Source organism: Manis javanica, chromosome 8, assembly GCF_040802235.1.
Source record: "Manis javanica isolate MJ-LG chromosome 8, MJ_LKY, whole genome shotgun sequence".
Classification (NCBI taxonomy): domain Eukaryota; kingdom Metazoa; phylum Chordata; class Mammalia; order Pholidota; family Manidae; genus Manis; species Manis javanica.
The window spans coordinates 107,194,403-107,215,829 of NC_133163.1; the positions used below are offsets into that span (position 1 = coordinate 107,194,403).

The 21,427-nt window shown below is 36.3% G+C and overlaps 1 protein-coding gene across 1 annotated transcript in view; it reads left to right on the top strand.

The window, feature by feature from the left end:
- The first annotated feature begins 2,933 nt into the window (after positions 1-2,933).
- Positions 2,934-21,427, top strand: part of LOC118972905 (E3 ubiquitin-protein ligase Arkadia-like) — a 52,095-nt gene continuing 33,601 nt past the window's right edge. The window contains 3 exon segments of the mRNA XM_073241711.1: positions 2,934-3,136; positions 3,139-3,180; positions 3,183-3,938. Of these exon segments, the coding sequence (XP_073097812.1) occupies positions 3,034-3,136; positions 3,139-3,180; positions 3,183-3,938 (901 nt within the window). The 5' untranslated portion in view covers positions 2,934-3,033.

Consider the following 21,427-nt stretch of genomic DNA (forward strand, 5'->3'; position numbering starts at 1 on the left):
ACTGGCCATTATGATGCCATAATCATGGTCACAGCAGCAGACTCTGTAGCGTAGTGAACTCCACCCAGTTTGTACTGATAGGAGACTTAAATAGATGTCAGTTAGATGTGTTTTTCTTTGATGACTAATACTTAGGGATTTTAGAATACTTCAAACAAGACAAACAGAATAATTAACTTCATTGAGTAATAGATGCCTATTATTTGAGAAAGATTAATTTTTTCCAAAAGTAGAATGTCTAGTACTAGAAATTAGGGAGCTGAAATATCCAGCTCCCCAAACTCCAGTCCTTCATATTAGAGAAGATTCTATAGAGTTATTTGCTTTATTTTTTTTAATGTTTTTAATACTTCCTCAACTAGCAGTCGAAGAAATGGAAATTAAGGTAACTGGATAATATTTTAATGTATTAAATTGCAATTTTTTTGAAGCATTGTTGATACACATGGCCTACATTAATTTCAAATGTGTTACCCACATTATTAAATCCTCACCCAGAAGATGTTACAGAATCATTACCTATATTCTCCATGTTGTAATACCATCCCTGTGACCAACTTACATTTTGATTGTAAATTTTTATAGAGTTATTTGCTTTCATTGTCTTTGTGCCAAAGAAAATTAGTCCTTTATTTCTGTACTTTAAGGTTCTGTAAGAACAGTTGATTTTTATGTCTTTCTTTGACTCTAAGGTAATTTCATTCATTTCTAGGCATGAGAAGGTCTTAAATATTATATGCCTAATGTATGTAACTGCTCTAGAAAAGGAAAATTCATTTATTGTTAATTCATTATGATATGTACTCTGCTATGTACTCTCATTTAATTCTTAAAGCAGTTTTACGAGGTAGGTACTACTGTTATCCCAATTTCATAGAAGAGAAACAGTCTTAAGGAGTTTAAGTATTAAGTGACTTGCTCAGGGTTATACAACTAGTCAAGGGTAGACTTTAAGACTGAGCCAAGATCTTTTTAGTACAAATGAATGACACTTAATTTTGCTTGGCTATTTACTCCTTTTTGTCAGTAATCCACTTACAAGTGGGAAATCACTTTTCCTGTTTATCACTCAATATCCTTGAATGTTTCATTTTCCATAATGTTTTCCCATAGGTGTTAGGTTTGCTCTAGTTTTTTTGGCTGTCATTGTAACTTTTTCTCGCTTTCTGGAGTATTTGAAAATATTTAAAAAGATTTCTTAGTCTTGAAATCTTCCTCTTGGTGTTTAGTCCTATGAGCCCCTATAACTGAAAATTGGGCTATGGTAGATGTTCATGAATCTTAGATATTATTATTAGATAATTTTTATGTTACTGTTACTCTTTTTCCTATCTTAGTGATTGACATCACAGTATTCTTGGTCATCCAAGCCAGAAATACAGCAGTCATTTTTTACTTTTATCCATTCATTCATTTTACTGGTTAATGCAGTGTAAAAAAAAGTACTCATTGAGTGCCATTCAACAGTTTTAGTTGCGGGAGGTCAGGCAGTGAATATGGCAGAGAAGGTTACTGCTTTTTTGGTACTTGAATTCTAGTAAAGGGACTTTATTGTCTATTGTACAATAGACAATAAATAGGCTAATGAAGTAATTTCACTTACTGGCAACTCAAGTATTTTACAAAAATAAGTGATTTGAGAGATGGTGAAAAGTTGGTCCTATAAATGGAGTGTGTGTTAGTCCAGGTCCTCTGAGAAACATGTCACAACAGTATTAAATGTGCCAAGGTTTGGTAAAATACACATAATCTGAAATACACTATTTTAACCATTCTTAAGTGTAGAGTTTGGCATTAAGTACATTCACATTGTTGTGCAACCATACCATACCATACAACTCTGCCTTTCTAAGTGTACTATTCAGAACAACCATCACGGCAGTCAGTTTTAAAACACTATCAGTTCACCAAAAATAAACTCTACACTTTTTGGCTAACACAGCTCAATCCTCCTATTAGCCCCAGTCCAAGGCAGTCACTAATCTGACATTGGCTTTAAAGGGACGTTTACAATATGTGATCTTTGTGACTGATTTCATTTACTTAGTATACTGTTTTTGAGGTTGGCATCATGTTGTAGTTTGAATCAGTACTTCATTTCTCTTAGTAAGTAATATCCTATTGGGTTTTATTTATTCATCAGTTGACAGATACTTCTTTACACTTTTTGGCTATTATGACTAAAGGTTTTATGAATATTTATGGCTACACCATTCTACATTCTCACCAGCAGTGTGTGAGGGTTCCAGTTTCTTTACATCCTTGCTAACACTTGTTATTATCTATATTTTTTATTATACACATCCTAGTGGGTCTCTCTTGAATCTTAAGTCCCATGTACCTGTGCCTTATCATTGTGACTTGTTTTCTTGGGTTTAACTGTGGTGATTCTTGTCTGCCTGGCTGGCTGCCTCTTGTCATTTGCTTATGTCAGCGCCCACATGTTCACCCAGCTTTGTGGTCCTCCTTTACTGCTGACCTTACTGAACGCCAGGCAGGCTGCAATGGCTGATCTTAGATACAGCACTGAATTCATGCTATTTCATTATTTATAGTAATCCATCTAGCATAGTAATCATCTAAATGTTCAGAAAATATTTAATATAATTACCACTTTAAAATATGATACCAGGAGAAAAACACTGTTGATGAGTAAAAGTCTTTCACATTCTAATCCTTTTATCTATTTTTACCATAGTAGGTTTTGAAGAAATTATTCGATTTTGATCAAATATGTTGCTGAAGGTAGGAAGATAATAAATAAAATAATACAGATAAAAAAAACCAGTTATTGGTTCATAGAAGTTTTCAAGTAGGCTTATGTTCTGTGATCTTTACTGTATTTGTAAAAATCGGGTATATGGGTAGAGAAAAACGTTTATAAGAACAGTAAAATGACTCATTACAGCAATTTTATATCCTGATGAGGAAAAGGTCCTTATGCCCTATTATAGGAATGTTCTCAGTGGAATCTGAGAACTCTTCAGTGAAGTAGTGTGATAAAAACACTGACAATCTTGTAAATATCCAATTATGTCTTCTAGGCCTTCCTTAAAGCTTCCCACGTCTCAACGGACTCCTGAATATAACAAACTCTATACCTTAACAGTCGATGTGAAGAGGGAGATTCCTCCTGATGCCCAAAGACACAGGAGAGCCTGAAAGGGACCCTCGTGCATCCAGGCCCACCGGGGCAGCCAGAAGGGTTCCTGCAGGAGTTGAGATGATAAATAGTAAAGTGGGGAGTGAATCCTCTCATTTGTGTGATGATTCTCAGAAACAAGAGAAGGACATGAATGGTAACCACCAAGAGCAAGAAAAAAGTGTTGCTGTGAGGAAAAAACGCAAAAGCCAGCAGGCTGGCCCTTCATACATGCAGAATTGTGTTAAAGAGAACCAGGGAATATCGGGATTCAGGCAACACGTAGAAACACCAAGTGACGAAGATAATGATTCCTCTTTCAGTGATTGTCTTTCTTCTCCTTCATCTAGTCTGCATTTTGGGGATTCTGATACTGTGACTTCAGATGAGGATAAAGAAGTCACTGTAAGACATTCCCAGGGAATACTGAATGCTCAAAGTAGAACTCACAGTGCGCCATCACAAAAGTGGCCTTGCACCGAGACCAAATCAGTTTCAGGATTGTTAATGAAAAGACCCTGTTTTCATGGCAGTTCGTTAAGGAAACTTCCCTGCAGAAAGAGGTTTGTAAAAAAGAATTCCTCACAGAGGACACGGAAACAAAAAGAGAGGATATTAATGCAGAGGAAGAAACGAGAAGTGCTAGCTCGAAGAAAATATGCATTGCTCCCTAGTTCTAGTAGTTCCAGTGAGAGTGAGCTCAGCAGGGAGTCCTCTCCCCGCCCACCACCTGCAGGAGAACATGTGTTTGTTTCTGTCGCTGAAAACCACCAGAACAATCCACCTTTTCCTTCAGGTAAAAATGTTTCTCGAATTGAGTAAAACGTGGGGGCTATTGCAGCGTGCCTGTGCTTATTTCCTTTACTTTTTAGTGATTTCATTGCATTTAGAAGGAATGACGACTTGTTACCTTTTATTTTTTAGTCATATAAATATCAACAGTAGTCCTGAACCATGACTAACCATAATTCTCAGACACAGATTTTTTAAAACTTTTAACAAGATTTAAAATTCTCTGACGAAAAAGCCAGAGTAGTTTTCTCAAGAAAAATCATTTTACCATTGTATACATACAGGATGTTTCATGAGTTTGTGATTTATGGTATTTTTTTTTCCTATAGAGCTTCTTTAGTTTGGTTATCTTTTATGAATACATTTTCAGATTGCTGTGTGATGGATTTCTTTCATATTCAACCACAGTAAGAACAATTCCAGTCTCTAAAAAAGACTGCTTAATATAATTTTTTATTTAAGTACTCGATTTTTAATGTTCTGATCTTTATAACTGAAAAATAATTCCAAGTATTTGAGCAGTAACTTTTGTTGTTTTCAAACCAGAACACAAGTTTTTAGGCCAACACTGCTCAGTAGAACATGTAATTAATCAGTTAATTTAAATTGGTAAGAGGATTAGCTTGATTGCATTACCCCCCAACAGTAGTTATATTTAACTAGAAAAAATGTATGTGCAGGCAGTCTCTGAAGTATAAGTATGTTACTTACCATTTTTACAGTTTGTTGTAATTGAAAGGACGTTGATGAAGTGAACATTGAGGAGTGAAGTCTGGACTGAGGGGAAAGATTCATTTCTTGTGGAAGTCTAAGGAAATGGGGGACAGGGAGAGCTGCTTAAAGGGCTAGTATCACGGCTTCTAACACAGACCCAGAGGTTTCCCGGTCTCTGCCTGATCGCCCGCATGTGATGGGCAGAGCCTGTTAGTCTGCTATGTCAATAGGCCATTTCTCCCTCTTTCCTCTCTCCTTTTATTCAGACCCCTTCCTTTTCCAAGACTCCCTTTTCTCTATTTCTTTTTCTATCCTAGCTGGAATCCTAAAACCAGTAACATTGTTCTTAATTTTAGTCTTGGCCATGTCAGTTCATACCTTTTAACCTACCCAAATATTTGTTTTAAAAAGAGCTCATTGAGATCCCCTACAGCTGGGGGGAAGTTAGAGCAACCTTTCCCTGAGGTCTCTTGAGAAGGAAGGAGATGAGAATAGGAATTGTCACACTTCACCCTTTTCTGAGGTGCTTAACATGTGAAGACTTTAGTTTTGGGAGAGGAATCAGCAGAGCCCACTTTGTGCTTGAAATTAGTGAGGCAGGATGCTTGGTGATGTGCAGCAGACGTTCCAAGGAGCTGATATGTGTAGGAGGCATGAGAATAGAGTAAATGCAGGTGAGTATCAGTGTCTGTTTCCAAGAACAAAAGAATTCATATTTTTAGAAGTATTCAAGATAAATTCCAAGTCTATAATATCTTTTAAAATTTTGTTTAATACTTACTGTAGCATGTTTTTTACTCTCTCTCTTTGAAGAATTACTTTATTTCCACTACATTATTTTCAGACACTCTTAAATGCTTGTCTCTTTTTTAAAATAAAAAAAGAGATAAAATAAAAAATAAAAGTTTAACTCTTTTTCTTAGGTCCCAGTGTTATTACCCAGAAATAATCAGTGAACAATTTCATATCTCCTTCAAAAAATGTGAAAATATATGTAAGGGTAAATAGATGTGGGTTAAAAAAAATATCAACATGTATAGTTTTCCCATTTGTTTTTAAACACCTGCATAGCATTCCCTTTGTATGGCTGTATAATGTATTTTGTTGGTGAATATTTGATGAATATTTTGTAGGTGAAAATCAGCTTCTCTTGATGAATATTTGCTGCATTGAGCAGCCTTGTACACACATTTTTGCACACCTCTGCAAGCATAGCTTAAGGAATAATTTCTAAAAGTATATCAAAGGATAATGCACTTAAAACTTTTGTAGCTAACACTGATGGACATTGACTGCTGGAGCATGAGGGAGGGGGTCTCAATAATATGTTTGAATGTAGTAACAATATTGCTCATGTGAAACCTTCCTAAGATTGTATATCAGTCGTACCTGAATAAAAAATTAAAATAAAAAAAAAACTGCTGGCTATTGTTACCAAAATGCCCTCAAAGGAATTTGCATCATGTTCCTTTATCACCTAAAGTGGGTGATGTCATGATGATAAAAAAAATACCTAGCATTTTTTGGGTATTTACTCTGTGCTGGTAATGTTCTAAATGTTTTATATATATTCTCATTTAATCCTTCCAACATTCTTATGAGTGTTCTGTTACCACCACCTTCATATTACAGATGAAGCATTTGGAAAACCTTTTAAGAATGATTTATATTCAGAATACTTAAACTGAAATATTGATGGGACTTAGCTCTATTATCAAGAAATCTTAGCTCTCAGAAAATAGAGTTCCTTAGATTCTTAAGAGGTTAGGTTTTCTTCTAGATATGTTTTTAATGCTGGCTGAATTATACTGAGTATGGTTTATGTTTTACTGTATGTTATGGATTAGGAGATGGTTGGAATATCTCAAATTTTAATTACATTTATATATTAATTTTAATAATATGATTTAGATGTATGGGTATTAGTTACTCTAGAGCTGTTAGGGCAACTTTTTCATACACTAATCATCAACACTTGGTAGGTGTTGCTATAGTTAACTGATGGAAAGAATGTTTTACATGTTAAATGCTTTGTTGTATCTGCAAAGCCTAAGGTACAATAGTTGGCCATAATTAACTGGTTTTACCAAATTAACTAACATTGAGTTATTTAAGTCAGTACTTTACAATGTATAACAAACATAAGTTCATCTGTGTAATGACTAGCCTTCTGGGAAATCCCTGTTTGCCTCTTGCATCATCATTATTAATCACCTGTGAAATTTATCAGGCTCCGTATTCACACCTAGAAAACCACCATGATCTGTGACCTGGGTTGTCAGACATGGACTGATTCCCAGCTGCTCAGGAGGCTGAGAATTTATACATCCTTTTTTTTCATGATAATGTTTTCTAAGAACTTCAAATATTTAAATATGTCCCAGTAGAAGCTCAGTTTGAGAGCAGATGTTTAATTTCAGTAAATAGAAGCTAAGTTTGAGAGATGTTAATTTTAGTGACATATGTCTGTGAGCTTTATGTGAACTGCTGTTAACATTTTTATTTTATAGTGCAATAGCCTTGGGTTTCCCAATTATTTGTGGATATGAGGACCTCTTCATTAACTTTAATTAGTTTAGCATTTATAGATTATTTCTCTTCCAGACTTGAAGGGAATGTAAATACCGCATATGCCACAATTAAGAGAGCCTGACGGTATCAGTCCCATTCTCCTATTGAGTAGAAAAATACATTCCGGCTACCTTGAATTATACAATTTTAGGGCTGTGAAAACAGATATATGTCTTGTAATGAAATTACTAATTTACTTACATATAAAAAGTATTGAATAAATGCTAGTTTAGGAATATTACTTATTCAGTACCCACATTTCCTGATGATAATTTTGTTCACACAGTGAGACGTCAGTGACTCAGTAATTGCTAGAACCATTTTTAAGTCAGCAAACACAGTTTTCAGGAGCATATCATCCTCATCTGCTTTGTGTGAGACATAGCACTTGCTGACTCCAAGAGTGATGCTGTCATTGGAAATTTTATCCCAAACTACAAATACCAGTTAACCTTACGTAAGACTGGGAAGTCCCAATTTCCCAGGGTTTTAAAAAAATCCAATAGCTGTATATTTTTATTTATATCTTTTAAGAAAAAGTATCCAACAGCTGTATATTCATATTTTTCAAGTGTACTGTATATTGTACAGTTTTAAGTGTTTTAAAAGTTTGCATAAGATATTCAATTCTTGGAGTTGTAAGTCTTAATAGTAGGAATTGTGTCTGAATCTGTGAATATTTCTTTTTCTCCTTTTCCAAAAATATCATTTGTAGAGTTATTTTTTAATATCTTTATGTGAAAAATTTCACAAAGAATACAGAAGTATACAATCAAATCGACATTTCATAATCGAACTTCATTTTCTGACATTTTGACATTCTTATTTCACCTCTGACTCCCCCTCTTTCTTTTCTGGAAAATTTCAGAACAGTTTCCAGGCATCATACCCTTTAGTTTGTTTTTTATACTGCATGTTTCCTGCAAACTAGTAGTTAGATGGAAAAGCTTGATTTAATTCAGCTTCAGTTTAACACTTTCTTGGTGGAGCTGTGTACTTTGTGCTGCATCACATGTTAAAATTACTAGAGGGCTCAGATGGTGACATCCTGATCCATCCATTATAAAGTTTCCCATCAGCCATTTCATGTCATATTTTTAACAGCTTTGATGATTTGCCTAGATCCATTATTTCATTAGAGTTGTAAAATGTTGAGTTTCTAATGCTATCATTCTGCTTAAATTTCTTAATTGAGGAAGAGTTCTTTCATAAACTAATTGGTTACTCTGAAATTCAGTCTGTGTGAGAAATGCAGGATGAATAGTTAATTCTTTACCTTCACTTACCATTTTTGACAATGAATTGGTACTCTAGAACTATCTAAAGAGGTTTTTCACTTTCAAGTATCATTATGAACTCACAGGTTTTAGCCTAGCTGGTATGTCGCAATCTTTTCATTCTTTCTGATGCTCAGGTAGTTTCATCTTTGGCCAATGGGATCATGTCAAGTTGTGTCCGTGTCCTTCTCCCACCCCAGTAGTTTCTGATCACTTCCTCACTCTCTGATCAACAAGACAGTCCAGATTCATCCTTTACATTTCCTGCCCCAAACCTGCAAACAACCATCTCTTTAAGTACTCCTGATTTCTTTTTATTGAGAAATGATATTTAGATGCTGTTGACTGAGAATTAAATGAATGTAAATGAAATGTTTGCAGTTTTTATTAACAGTAATTTTAGTGAATATAACACAGGATTTTTGTGTGGTTCCTTTTGCCCTTGGCCAGTTTTCTGTGTGGTTACACCACCAATTAAATAAAGGTTCGTTTGTTTTTGTGTTTGTTTCAAGGTTGGGTTTTTTTTAAGGGATCTGTTAAAATTTTTAATTTTGCTTTTTAATTAGGTAAAACATTTACCTGGTTCCAAAGTAAAAGCTCTTAAACAAGATATATTCAGTGAGGTCTAGTTTCCAACTCTACCCCCTCTTCCTATCTTTATTTTCCCCATAGAGAACCATTGTCATTTTTTAAGAATTTTGGTTTGTTTTCCATTTATTTCTCTTCAAAAATAAAAGCATATTTGGATATATATACTCTCATTCTCCCCTATTCAAAAAGTGTCTCTTGCTCTTTCTCATTTAACAATATATAGAAGGATATTATAGGGGACTAAATGTAGACATGAGGTACAAAGGCTATATTATATATGGTTAGTTCCTCTAGTCTTTCCTTTTCGTCCCTCTTGTTTAACAGCTTTGTAGTACTCCATAGTGTAGTTACATCATAGTTTGTTCAGCCAGTCTCCTATTGATGAACAGTTCGCAGACTTTCGCTATTATGAATAGCACTGCAGTAAATAGCTTTTTGTATGTGTCATTTAATATTTTTGCCACTGTGTCTTTAGGATAGAATTTTAAGAGTGGATTGTTGAGTCAAAGATAAATCCATATTTTAAAAAATAAGAAAAGATAAATTCATATGTTACTTTTGAAATTTGGGCACATTTCTATCAGGATTGTAACCATGTGGATGCCCACCAGCAGTGTGTGGAGTGCCTGTTTTCCCAGAGCCTTTCCAACAGAATTTGTTGTCAAATTTTAGTTTCCTTGATCCATCTGATAAGTAGGGGATAGTGTATTTTTAAATTGTATTTCTTTTTTATGAGTAATGTTGCATGTCTTTTCATGCTTAAAGGTCATTTGCATTTCTTGCAACTAACCTGTTGATCTCTTTTGCCTGTTTTCCTACCAAGACACTGGTCTTCATTCTTCCATCCATTTTTAGAAGCTGTTTATATATTACAGAAGTAAATTATATATACTGACACATTTCCCTCAAATTCTTTATTGTCTTTTGACTTTGTTAGACTTTTTTTTTTTTTTACTGTGCCAGAATTTTTTTTGGTTAGTCATTTTTATCAAACTTGATCATTACTATTTCCGGGTGTTAAATCATAATTAGGGATGTTTTCTCACTCCAGACTTATAAAGGAACTAACCCATTTCCCCCTACCCCTTGTACTGTTAATTTTTTTATATTTAAAGCACTGATCTACTTGGTGTTTATTCTAATGTACATTATGAAGACGGATGGATCCATTTTTTTTTCATGTGGCTATCCAGTTGTCCCAAAACAGATCATTCCCTTTTCCTGTTAACTTGAGATGCCACTTTTGTCATATGTTAAATTTCCATAGACATTTGGGTCTGTTTATGGAGCTTTCATTCTTTCCTATTGGTCTCTATATCTGTGTACTAGAAGCACACAACTTTTATTTTAGACTCTTTAAACTTCATTGGTTATTCTTGCCTGCTTATTTTTCCAGGTGAATGTAAGGTAATTGTGTTTATCTGAGGGTGCTGGTAGTGCAGAAACACGATGGTATTTTTACTAGGATTGTATTTGTAGGCTAAATTAGGGTGAACTGACATCTTTGGGATTTTGAATATTTCTTTTCCAGAATATGGCATGTCTTTTAATTTGTTAAAGTCTAGCTTTGTATCTTAAAGGGGATGTTTTATTTTTTTTTTAAGTTTTATTGAGATAAAATTCATCCATTTTAAGTATACAATTCAGTGATATTTAGTAAATGCAGAATTGTGCAACCATCACTACAATACAGTTTTAGAATATTTCCGTTAATCCCCAAATATCCATCCTGTTTCTTTGCAGTTCATCCCTGTCTTACCCTCAGTCTCACACAACCTGTAATCGATTGCTGTCTCTATATTGAACTTGCTTTTTCTGAACATTTCGTATAAATGGAATCAGAAAATATGTCATCTTTTGTGTCTGGCTTCTTTCACATAGCATAATGTCAGAATAAAGTTAGAGGTTCATCCATGTTGTAGCAGATTGTAATTGTCTCAGTAAATTGTTTCCATATATTGTATTATTTGGTTCCTTTATAGTATTCTGTTATATGTGTAGACCATATTTTGTTTACCCATATATCAGACGTTGGACATTGGATTGTGTCCAGTATTTGGCTATTGTGAATAATGAACATTGGGTACAGATCTTTGTGTATGTACATTTTCATTCCTGTTGAATAAATACCAAACAGAGGAGACTGAAAGAAGAGTCAAAGCTGCTAGAACTTCAAACAGCAGCTGTAGCAAAAAGAACATGATTTTGATAACTAGCGCTGACGCGTTTAGTTATGGTACTGATGGAGCTTAGTAAAGAGCTATGAGCTTTGGAAATAGGTCTAAGTTTCAGTTTCTTGATAGAGCTACACCTGCAGAATATTACACGTGGCAGAAAGTATGTGCTTACAAATTGGAAGCTATTCTGACTATTAAAATCTGCCAGACTTAAGGCACAGAGGGACCAGGGTAATCAGTGATGACAATGACTAACACTGCTGCAAAGAGAATCTGTGATTCCTTATCAGGGAATAGAAATGGACATTGGTTCATAAAGGCATCTGTAAGAGAAGCCATAGCCATTATTTTTGTTACCATTCTCATACTACCCACATTTCTTTCCAGGCTATTATATGTACTTTTCTCATGGTGTTTTAAAAGGTACAAACAACATGTAAAATATGAAAAGAAATAGTTAAAAGAAAATCATCTATGGTCACTCATTCTAATGTCTTAGATGTACTCAAGTTCCTTATCTTTTAATGTTTCTAATGTAAAAGGCAACATGAAAATAAAATCAGCCCAATAAGAAGGGACCTATTCTCCTGATTTTTTTAAAGCTGTATTAAGATTAACTTAATGATTTCAGGAATGCTTACTTTAATTTTTGTTTTGCATAAGTGTTATTCTAAATAAAACTAGATGGTAGATAGTAGAATCTTTATTTTGAATTATTATCTAGTTATATAATTTTCATGTATTATGCTCAAGTTATGCTTGTCCTTTTAAAGAGCCTAGTGCAATAGAGTTGTTTAATCAATAGAACAAGAGAGCCTGAGTGACTGATTTAACCTTTAGTTATACAATCTCTGTGTTCATAAAGTTAAATCAGTTTAATTCTAATCTATTAGCAAAGCAAGCTTTATATGATTTATCATTGGAACTTTAAGATGTTACATGAGATGAAAAGAAAATATGTATTATAATGGTGTCAGGGCTTTATTAGTGTTGCTTAATGCCAACCCAGTCTAAATCTCAAGAATTTTCCTATCCTCTTGATTTTATAATCCTGAGGAATAATTAGGTAAACCTGAATCTACTAGGTATCAAAATAGAATTATTCACAATGGCAGTGAGACAATTAATTGTAGATCCATGTACAAAAGAGACGAATTTCGACCTTTCATGTTATGTCAGACACAAAAATTAAGAAAATACATCATAGACCTAAATGTAAGCACTTAAACTATACAACTTATAAGGAAATAAAAGAAAAATGATCATTGCCCTTTGGTTAGGCAGGGATTTCTTAAATATGTCACTAAAAGCATGATCTACAGAAGAAGTGTATTTGACTTCATCAAAATTAAAGACTTTGTGGTTCAAAAGACACCATTAAGAAAATGAAAAGACATGCTACTGTCTGGGAGAAAATACTTAAAAGTAACATGTATGATAAGAGACGTGTAGAAATAAAATACTTGGAGAATATATTTACAAGTAACATATATGATAAAAGACTTGTATTCCAAATATATAAAGACCCCTATGTTTTATACTGTGTACTACAGTATAAAAAATAGTAAGTCATTTGCAGAAAATAGACTCAAAAGAAAAAAAAACCTCTTACAATTCAACAATAGGACTGAAGTCCTAGTTAAACATGGACAAAAGATCTGACTAGATGGTCCATCAGTGTGACTAAAAAGCATTTTGAAAAAATCCTCATCATTAGTTATATGTAGAAATGAAATCAGTGAGGTACCATTATATAACCATCAGACCAGCCATAACAAAAAGACAGTAACAATTATTGAAAAGGAAATGTGGAAACTGGAGCCCTCATTTTCCTGATAGGAATGTAAAATTGTACAGACACTTAGGAAAACAATTTGGCAATTCCTTAAAAAGTTAAATATGAATTGATCATATTAGCCAGAAATTACATTCCTAAGTATTTACTCAAGAGAAATGAAAGTATGTGTATATATGAAGACTTAGAGATGAATGTTCATAGCAGCTTTATATTTATTAGTCAAAAGTGGAAAAAAATCCAGATGTCCATCAGCAGAAGAATGGACAAATTGTGGTATATTCCTGGGATATTACTCATCAATTAAAAAGAATGAACTTTTGATACACACAGCATGAGTAAATCTCAAAATAATTACACTGAGTGAAAGAAGCCAGAAGCCATAGACTGATTATGTATGACTCCATTTATGTAGAACTCTTGAAAACACAAGCTAATCCATAATGACAGAATGATCAGTTGCAGGGGTGTAGGGATGGACATGGATTATGATTGACTGAAATAGGGTATTTGAGATTTTTTTTTTTTTGAGAGGGCATCTCTCATATTTATTGATCAAATGGTTGTTAACAACAATAAAATTCAGTATAGGGGGGTCAACGCTCAATGTACAATCATTAATCCATCTCAAGCCTAATTCTCGTCAGTCTCCAATCTTCTGAAGCATAACGAACAAGTTCTTACATGGTGAACGAATTCTTACATAGTGAATAAATTCTTACATGGTGAACAGTACAAGGGCAGTCATCACAGAAACTTTCGGTTTTGATCATGCAATATGACCTATAAACAATCAGGTCAAATATGAATATTCGTTTGATTTTTGTACTTGATCTATATGTTGATCCCCCATTTCTCCTACTATTATTATTATTTTTATTTTTAATAAAATGCTGAAGTGGTAGGTAGATGCAAGATAAAGGTAGAAAACATAGTTTAGTGCTGTAAGAAGGCAAATGTAGATGATCAGATGATCAGGTGTGTGCCTATGGACTAAGTATTAATCCAGGCTAGACAAGGGCATCAAGACATCCACGGATGCAGAAGATTTCTCTCAAAGCAGGGGGGGTGAGGTTCTGAGCCTCACCTCTGTTGATCCCCAAATTCTCACCTGATGGCCCCCCTGCGACTGTGCCTGTCTTAGGTTGTTCCTCCCTTGAGGAATCTTACCCGTCTCTGGCTAACCAGTCATCTTCCGGGGCCATACAGGGAAATGTAAAGTTGGTAAGTGAGAGAGAAGCCATATTGTTTGCAAAGGTTAGCTTTTTACTTCTTTGCAGATTTATGCCCTGTGGCTTCTATGCCCAGCACTTGTCTCAAGGTATCTTTACCACCTGGAGGAATTATGATACTCGGTAAATTCGTCATGAGGCACGAATTCTATTTAAGGGTTGTAATTAGGAAGGAAGAAGAAAAGCTATAGATGTAGCATACGAAGGAAACTTGGGAGGATTGATTATTTCTTTGACATATCTTCTTGTATAGTACCTTAAGTATGTATAGGTTTTAAACTACTAACTAATTTGCACACATATATTAACATAATAGGAATACGGTGACATAAACAAAGCAAATCTATAATTACCATCCATCTCCAGTGAAGCCAAGAAAACCATTTAGGCACCCTAGGCATTTGTGAAAATTTATCTATGATATGATGGATATTGTCCAACTGTACTTGAACCATCAGACAAATTAAAGCAGCCCATTTCTGGGATCTGTTCACATCCCATATGTTCTTTTAACCATAGATAGTCTATAGTCATGAGATTTTGGAGTGCTACAACTTGCACCCCTCCCAACTCCTGGTTGAGTTCCAACAGTACAGATCCGGTCAAATTCGTTGTCTCACTGTATGCACATGCCAGCCTAGACATCTCCCTCCTCATTCTTATGGCAAGTCCAGGAGATGGTGGGCTGGATGCAGCCACAACCGCAGCATCGTCCAAATCCCTGTGGAGGCTTTTTGATGATCATCCCCCGGCACGAGTCCTCCAGAGAGTGCTGATGCCGGAAGCTCCTCCTCATATCGTATCTTAGTTCATTTTCTGGGTATCCAAGCTAGGCCTTGATCTCCTGCATAGAAACAAACAGACCCTTTGCCCACACTTTGACATGCCCTCTATACCACTGTGCAGAACTCATTGGAGGTCAGCACACAGTAACTGCTTTTTTTTTTTTTTTTTTTTAAATTAAGAGAAAGGAATATTATCAGAAAAGAGTACCTCCATAGCTGATCATCTGACACCCTTTAAGTGATCAACATTAAGGATATTTAAAGCATGCGTTGATCTTTGATTTACCAATAGTTTTATCCTGTTAAGGAGTAATCCCCTTCTTTCTTTCTTTCTTTCTTTTTTTTTTTTTTTTTTAATTTTTAATCTACACTTACATGAAGAATACTATGTTTACTATGCTCTCCCCTATATCAGGTCCCCCCTAACAACCACATTACGGTTACTGTCCATCAGCTTAGCAAAATGTTGTAGAGTCACTACTTGTCCTCTCTGTGTTGTGCAGCCCACCCTCCCCTTGCTCCCTCCCCCCCATGCATGCTAATCTTAATAACCCCCTTTTTCTTCCCCCCCCTTATCCCTCCCTGCCCACCCATCCTCCCCAGTTCCTTTCCCTTTGGTACCTGTTAGTCCATTTTTGGGTTCTGTAACTTCACTGCTGTTTTGTTCCTTCAGTTTTTCCTTTGTTCCTATACTCCTCAGATGAGTGACATCATTTGGTATTTCTCTTTCTCCGCTTGGCTTATTTCACTGAGCATAATACTCTCCAGCTCCATCCATGTTGCTGCAAATGGTTGGATTTTTCCACTTCTTATGGCTGAGTAGTATTCCATTGTGTATATGTACCACATCTTCTTTATCCATTCATCTACCGATGGACATTTAGGTTGCTTCCAATTCTTGGCTATTGTAAATAGTGCTGCGATAAACATAGGGGTGCATCTGTCTTTCTCAAACTTGATTGCTGCGTTCTTAGGGTAAATTCCTAGGAGTGGGATTCCTGGGTCAAAAGGTAGGTCTGTTTTGAGCATTTTGATGAACCTCCAAACTGCTTTCCACAATGGTTGAACTAATTTACATTCCCACCAGCAGTGTAGGAGGGTTCCCCTTTCTCCACAGCCTCGCCAACATTTGTTGTTGTTTGTCTTTTGGATGGCAGCTATCCTTACTGGTGTGAGGTGATACCTCATTGTAGTTTTAATTTGCATTTCTCTGATAATTAGCGATGTGGAGCATCTTTTCATGTGTCTCTTGGCCATCTGTATTTCTTTTTTGGAGAACTGTCTGTTCAGTTCCTCTGCCCATTTTTTAATTGGGTTATTTGTTTTTTGTTTGTTGAGGCGTGTGAGCTCTTTATATATTCTGGACGTCAAGCCTTTATCGGATCTGTCATTTTCAAATATATTCTCCCATACTGTAGGGTTCCTTTTTGTTCTATTGATGGTGTCTTTCGCTGTACAGAAGCTTTTCAGCTTAATGTAGTCCCACTTGCTCATTTTTGCTGTTGTTTTCCTTGCCCGGGGAGATATGTTCAAGAAGAGATCACTCATGTTTATGTCTAAGAGGTTTTTGCCTATGTTTTTTTCCAAGAGTTTAATGGTTTCATGCCTTACATTCAGGTCTTTGATCCATTTTGAGTTTACCTTTGTATATGGGGTTAGACAATGGTCCAGTTTCATTCTCCTACATGTAGCTGTCCAGTTTTGCCAGCACCATCTGTTGAAGAGACTGTCATTTTGCCATTGTATGTCCATGGCTCCTTTATCAAATATTAATTGACCATATATGTTTGGGTTAATTTCTGGGGTCTCTAATCTGTTCCACTGGTCTGTGGCTCTGTTCTTGTGCCAGTACCAAATTGTCTTGATTACTATGGCTTTGTAGTAGAGCTTGAAGTTGGGGAGTGAGATCCCCCCTACTTTATTCTTCTTTTTCAGGATTGCTTTGGCTATTCGGGGTCTTTGGTGTTTCCATATGAATTTTTGAATTATTTGTTCCAATTCATTGAAGAATGTTGCTGGTAATTTGAGAGGGATTGCATCAAATCTGTATATTGCTTTGGGCAGGATGGCCATTTTGACGATATTAATTCTTCCTAGCCATGAGCATGGGATGAGTTTCCATTTATTAGTGTCCCCTTTAATTTCTCTTAAGAGTGACTTGTAGTTTTCAGAGTATAAGTCTTTCACTTCCTTGGTTAGGTTTATTCCTAGGTATTTTATTCTTTTTGATGCAATGGTGAATGGAATTGTTTTCCTGATTTCTCTTTCTATTGATTCGTTGTTAGTGTATAGGAAAGCTACAGATTTCTGTGTGTTGATTTTGTATCCTGCAACTTTGCTGTATTCCGATATCAGTTCTAGTAGTTTTGGAGTGGAGTCTTTAGGATTTTTTATGTACAGTATCATATCATCTGCAAATAGTGACAGTTTAACTTCTTCTTTACCAATCTGGATTCCTTGTATTTCTTTGTTTTGTCTGATTGCCGTGGCTAGGACCTCCAGTACTATGTTAAATAACAGTGGGGAGAGTGGGCATCCCTGTCTGGTTCCCGATCTCAGTGGAAATGCTTTCAGCTTCTCGCTGTTCAGTATAATGCTGGCTGTGGGTTTATCATATATGGCCTTTATTATGTTGAGGTACTTGCCCTCTATTCCCATTTTGCTGAGAGTTTTTATCATGAATGGATGTTGAATTTTGTCAAATGCTTTTTCAGCATCTATGGAGATGATCATGTGGTTTTTGTCTTTCTTTTTGTTGATGTGGTGGATGATGTTGATGGATTTTCGAATGTTGTACCATCCTTGCATCCCTGGGATGAACCCCACTTGGTCATGGTGTATGATCCTTTTGATATACTGTTGAATTCTGTTTGCTAATATTTTATTGAGTATTTTTGCATCTACATTCATCAGGGATATTGGTCTGTAATTTTCTTTTTTGGTGGGGTCTTTTCCTGGTTTTGGTATTAGGGTGATGTTGGCTTCATAGAATGAGTTTGGGAGTATTCCCTCTTCTTCTATTTTGTGGAACACTTTAAGGAGAATGGGTATTATGTCTTCTCTGTGTGTCTGATAAAATTCCGAGGTAAATCCGTCCGGCCCCAGGGTTTTGTTCTTGGGTAGTTTTTTGATTACTGTTTCAATTTCTTTGCTTGTAATTGGTTTGTTTAACTTTTGTGTTTCTTCCTTGGTCAGTCTTGGGAGGTTGTATTTTTCTAGGAAGTTGTCCATTTCTTCTAGGTTTTCCAGCTTGTTGGCATATAGGTTTTCATAGTAGTCTTTAATAATTCTTTGTATTTCTGTGGAGTCTGTCGTGATTTTTCCATTCTCATTTCTGATTATGTTGATTTGTGTTGACTCTCTTTTTCTCTTAATAAGTTGGGCTAGAGGCTTATCTATTTTGTTTATTTTCTCAAAGAACCAGCTCTTGGTTTCGTTGATTTTTGCTATTGTTTTATTCTTCTCAATTTTGTTTATTTCTTCTCTGATCTTTATTATGTCCCTCCTTCTGCTGACTTTAGGCCTCATTTGTTCTTCTTTTTCCAGTTTTAATAATTGTGATGTTAGACTATTCATTTGGGATTGTTCTTCCTTCTTCAAGTGTGCCTGGATCGCTATATACTTTCCTCTTAAGACTGCTTTTGCTGCATCCCACAGAAGTTGGGGCTTAGTGTTGTTGTTGTCATTTGTTTCTATATATTCCTTGATCTCTATTTTGATTTGTTCATTGATCCATTGATTATTTAGTAGCATGTTGTTAAGCCTCCATGTGTTTGTGAGCCTTTTTGTTTTCTTTGTAGAATTTATTTCTACTTTCATACCTTTGTGGTCTGAAAAATTGGTTGGTAGAATTTCAATATTGTGGAATTTACTGAGGCTCTTTTTGTGAGCTAGTATGTGGTCTATTCTGGAGAATGTTCCATGTGCACTTGAGAAGAATGTATATCCTGTTGCTTTTGGATGTAAAGTTCTATAGATGTCTATTAGGTCCATCTGTTCTAGTGTGTTGTTCAGTGCCTGTGTGTCTTTACTTATTTTCTGCCCGGTGGATCTATCCTTTGGGGTGAGTGGTGTGTTGAAGTCTCCTACAATGAATGCATTGCAGTCTATTTCCCTCTTTAGTTCTGTTAGTATTTGCTTCACATATGCTGGTGCTCCTGTATTGGGTGCATATATATTTAGAATGGTTATATCCTCTTGTTGGACTGAGCCCTTTATCATTATGTAGTGGCCTTCTTTATCTCTTGTTACTTTCTTTGTTTTGAAGTCTATTTTGTCTGATATTAGTACTGCAACCCCTGCTTTCTTCTCACTGTTGTTTGCCTGAAATATGTTTTTCCATCCCTTGACTTTTAGTCTATGCTTATCTTTGGGTTTAAGGTGAGTTTCTTGTAAGCAGCATATAGATGGGTCTTGCTTTTTTATCCATTCTATTACTCTATGTCTTTTGATTGGTGCATTGAGTCCATTTACATTTAGGGTGACTATTGAAAGATATGTACTTATTGCCATTTCAGGCTTTAGATTCGTGGTTACCAGAGGTTCAAGGTTAGCTTCTTTAGTATCTTACTGCCTAACTTAGCTCGCTTATTGAGCTTTTATATACACTGTCTGGAGATTCTTTTCTTCTCTCCCTTCTTATTCCTCCTCCTCCATTCTTCATATGTTGTGTGTTTTGTTCTGTGCTCTTTTTAGGGGTGCTCCCATCTAGAGCAGTCCCTGTAGGATGCCCTGTAGAGGTGGTTTGTGGGAAGCAAATTCCCTCAGCTTTTGCTTGTCTGGGAATTGTTTGATCCCACCATCATATTTAAATGATAGTCGTGCTGGATATAGTATCCTTGGTTCAAGGCCCTTCTGTTTCATTGCATTAAGTATATCATGCCATTCTCTTCTGGCCTGTAGGGTTTCTGTTGAGAAGTCTGATGTTAGCCTGATTGGTTTTCCTTTATAGGTGACCTTTTTCTCTCTAGCTGCCTTTAAAACTCTTTCCTTGTCCTTGATCCTTGCCATTTTAATTATTATGTGTCTTGGTGTTGTCCTCCTTGGATCCTTTCTGTTGGGGGTTCTGTATAATTCCATGGTCTGTTCGATTATTTCCTCCCCCAGTTTGGGGAAGTTTTCAGCAATTATTTCTTCAAAGACACTTTCTATCCCTTTTCCTCTTTCTTCCTCTTCTGGTATCCCTATAATACGAATGTTTTTCCTTTTGTATTGGTCACATATTTCTCTTAGTGTTGTTTCATTCCTGGAGATCCTTTTATCTCTCTCTATGTCAGCTTCTATACGTTCCTGTTCTCTGGCTTCTATTCCTTCAATGGCCTCTTGCATCTTATCCATTCTGCTTATAAATCCTTCCAGGGATTGTTTCACTTCTGTGATCTCTTTCCTGACATCTGTGATCTCCTTCCGGACTTCATCCCACTGCTCTTGCATTTTTCTCTGCATCTCATCCCATTGCTCTTGCATTTTTTTCTGCATCTCTGTCAGCATGTTCATGATTTTTATTTTGAATTCTTTTTCAGGAGGACTAGTTAGGTCTGTCTCCTTCTCAGGTGTTGTCTCTGTGATCTTTGTCTGCCTGTAGTTTTGCCTTTTCATGGTGATAGAGATAGTTTGCAGAGCTGGTACAAGTGACCGCTGGAAGAGCTTCCCTTCTTGTTGGTTTGTAGCCTTTTCCTGGGAGAATAGCGACCTCTAGTGGCTTGTGCTGGGCAGCTGTGCGCAGACAGGGCTTCTGCTTCCTGCCCAGTTGCTTTGGGGTTTATCTCCGCTGTTGCTGTGGGCTTGGCCTGGCTGGGGCTGTTCCTCCAAAATGGTGGAGCCCCGTTGGAGGGGGAGCAGCCAGGAGACTATTTATCTCCGTAAGGGGCCTCTGTGCTCCCTGCTGCCCAGGGGGTTAGAGTGCCCAGAGATCCCCAGATTCCCTGCCTCTGGTCTAAGTGACCTGTCCTGCCCCTTTAAGACTTCCAAAAAGCACTCTCCAAACCAAAACCACAACAGCAACAAAAAGGAAAAAACAAGCGATTTTTTTTTTTTTTTTTTTTTTGTCCTCAGGTGCTGGTCCCAGGCACCCGCTCACTGGTCCTGCTGCCCTGTCTCCCTAGCACCAGGGTCCCTGTCCTTTCAAGGCTTCCAAAAAGCACCCACCCACCGGTCCCGCAGGGAAGGAACGCTCGATATTCTTTGTCCTCAGGCACTGGTCCCAGGCACCCGCTCACCAGTCCCGCCGCCCTGCCTCCCTAGCACCGGGGTCCCTGTCCCTTCAAGGCTTCCAAAAAGCACTCGCCAAAAAGAGAGAAAAAAAGGGGAAAAACGCGCGATTTCTTCCGTCCTCAGGTGCCGGTCTCAGGC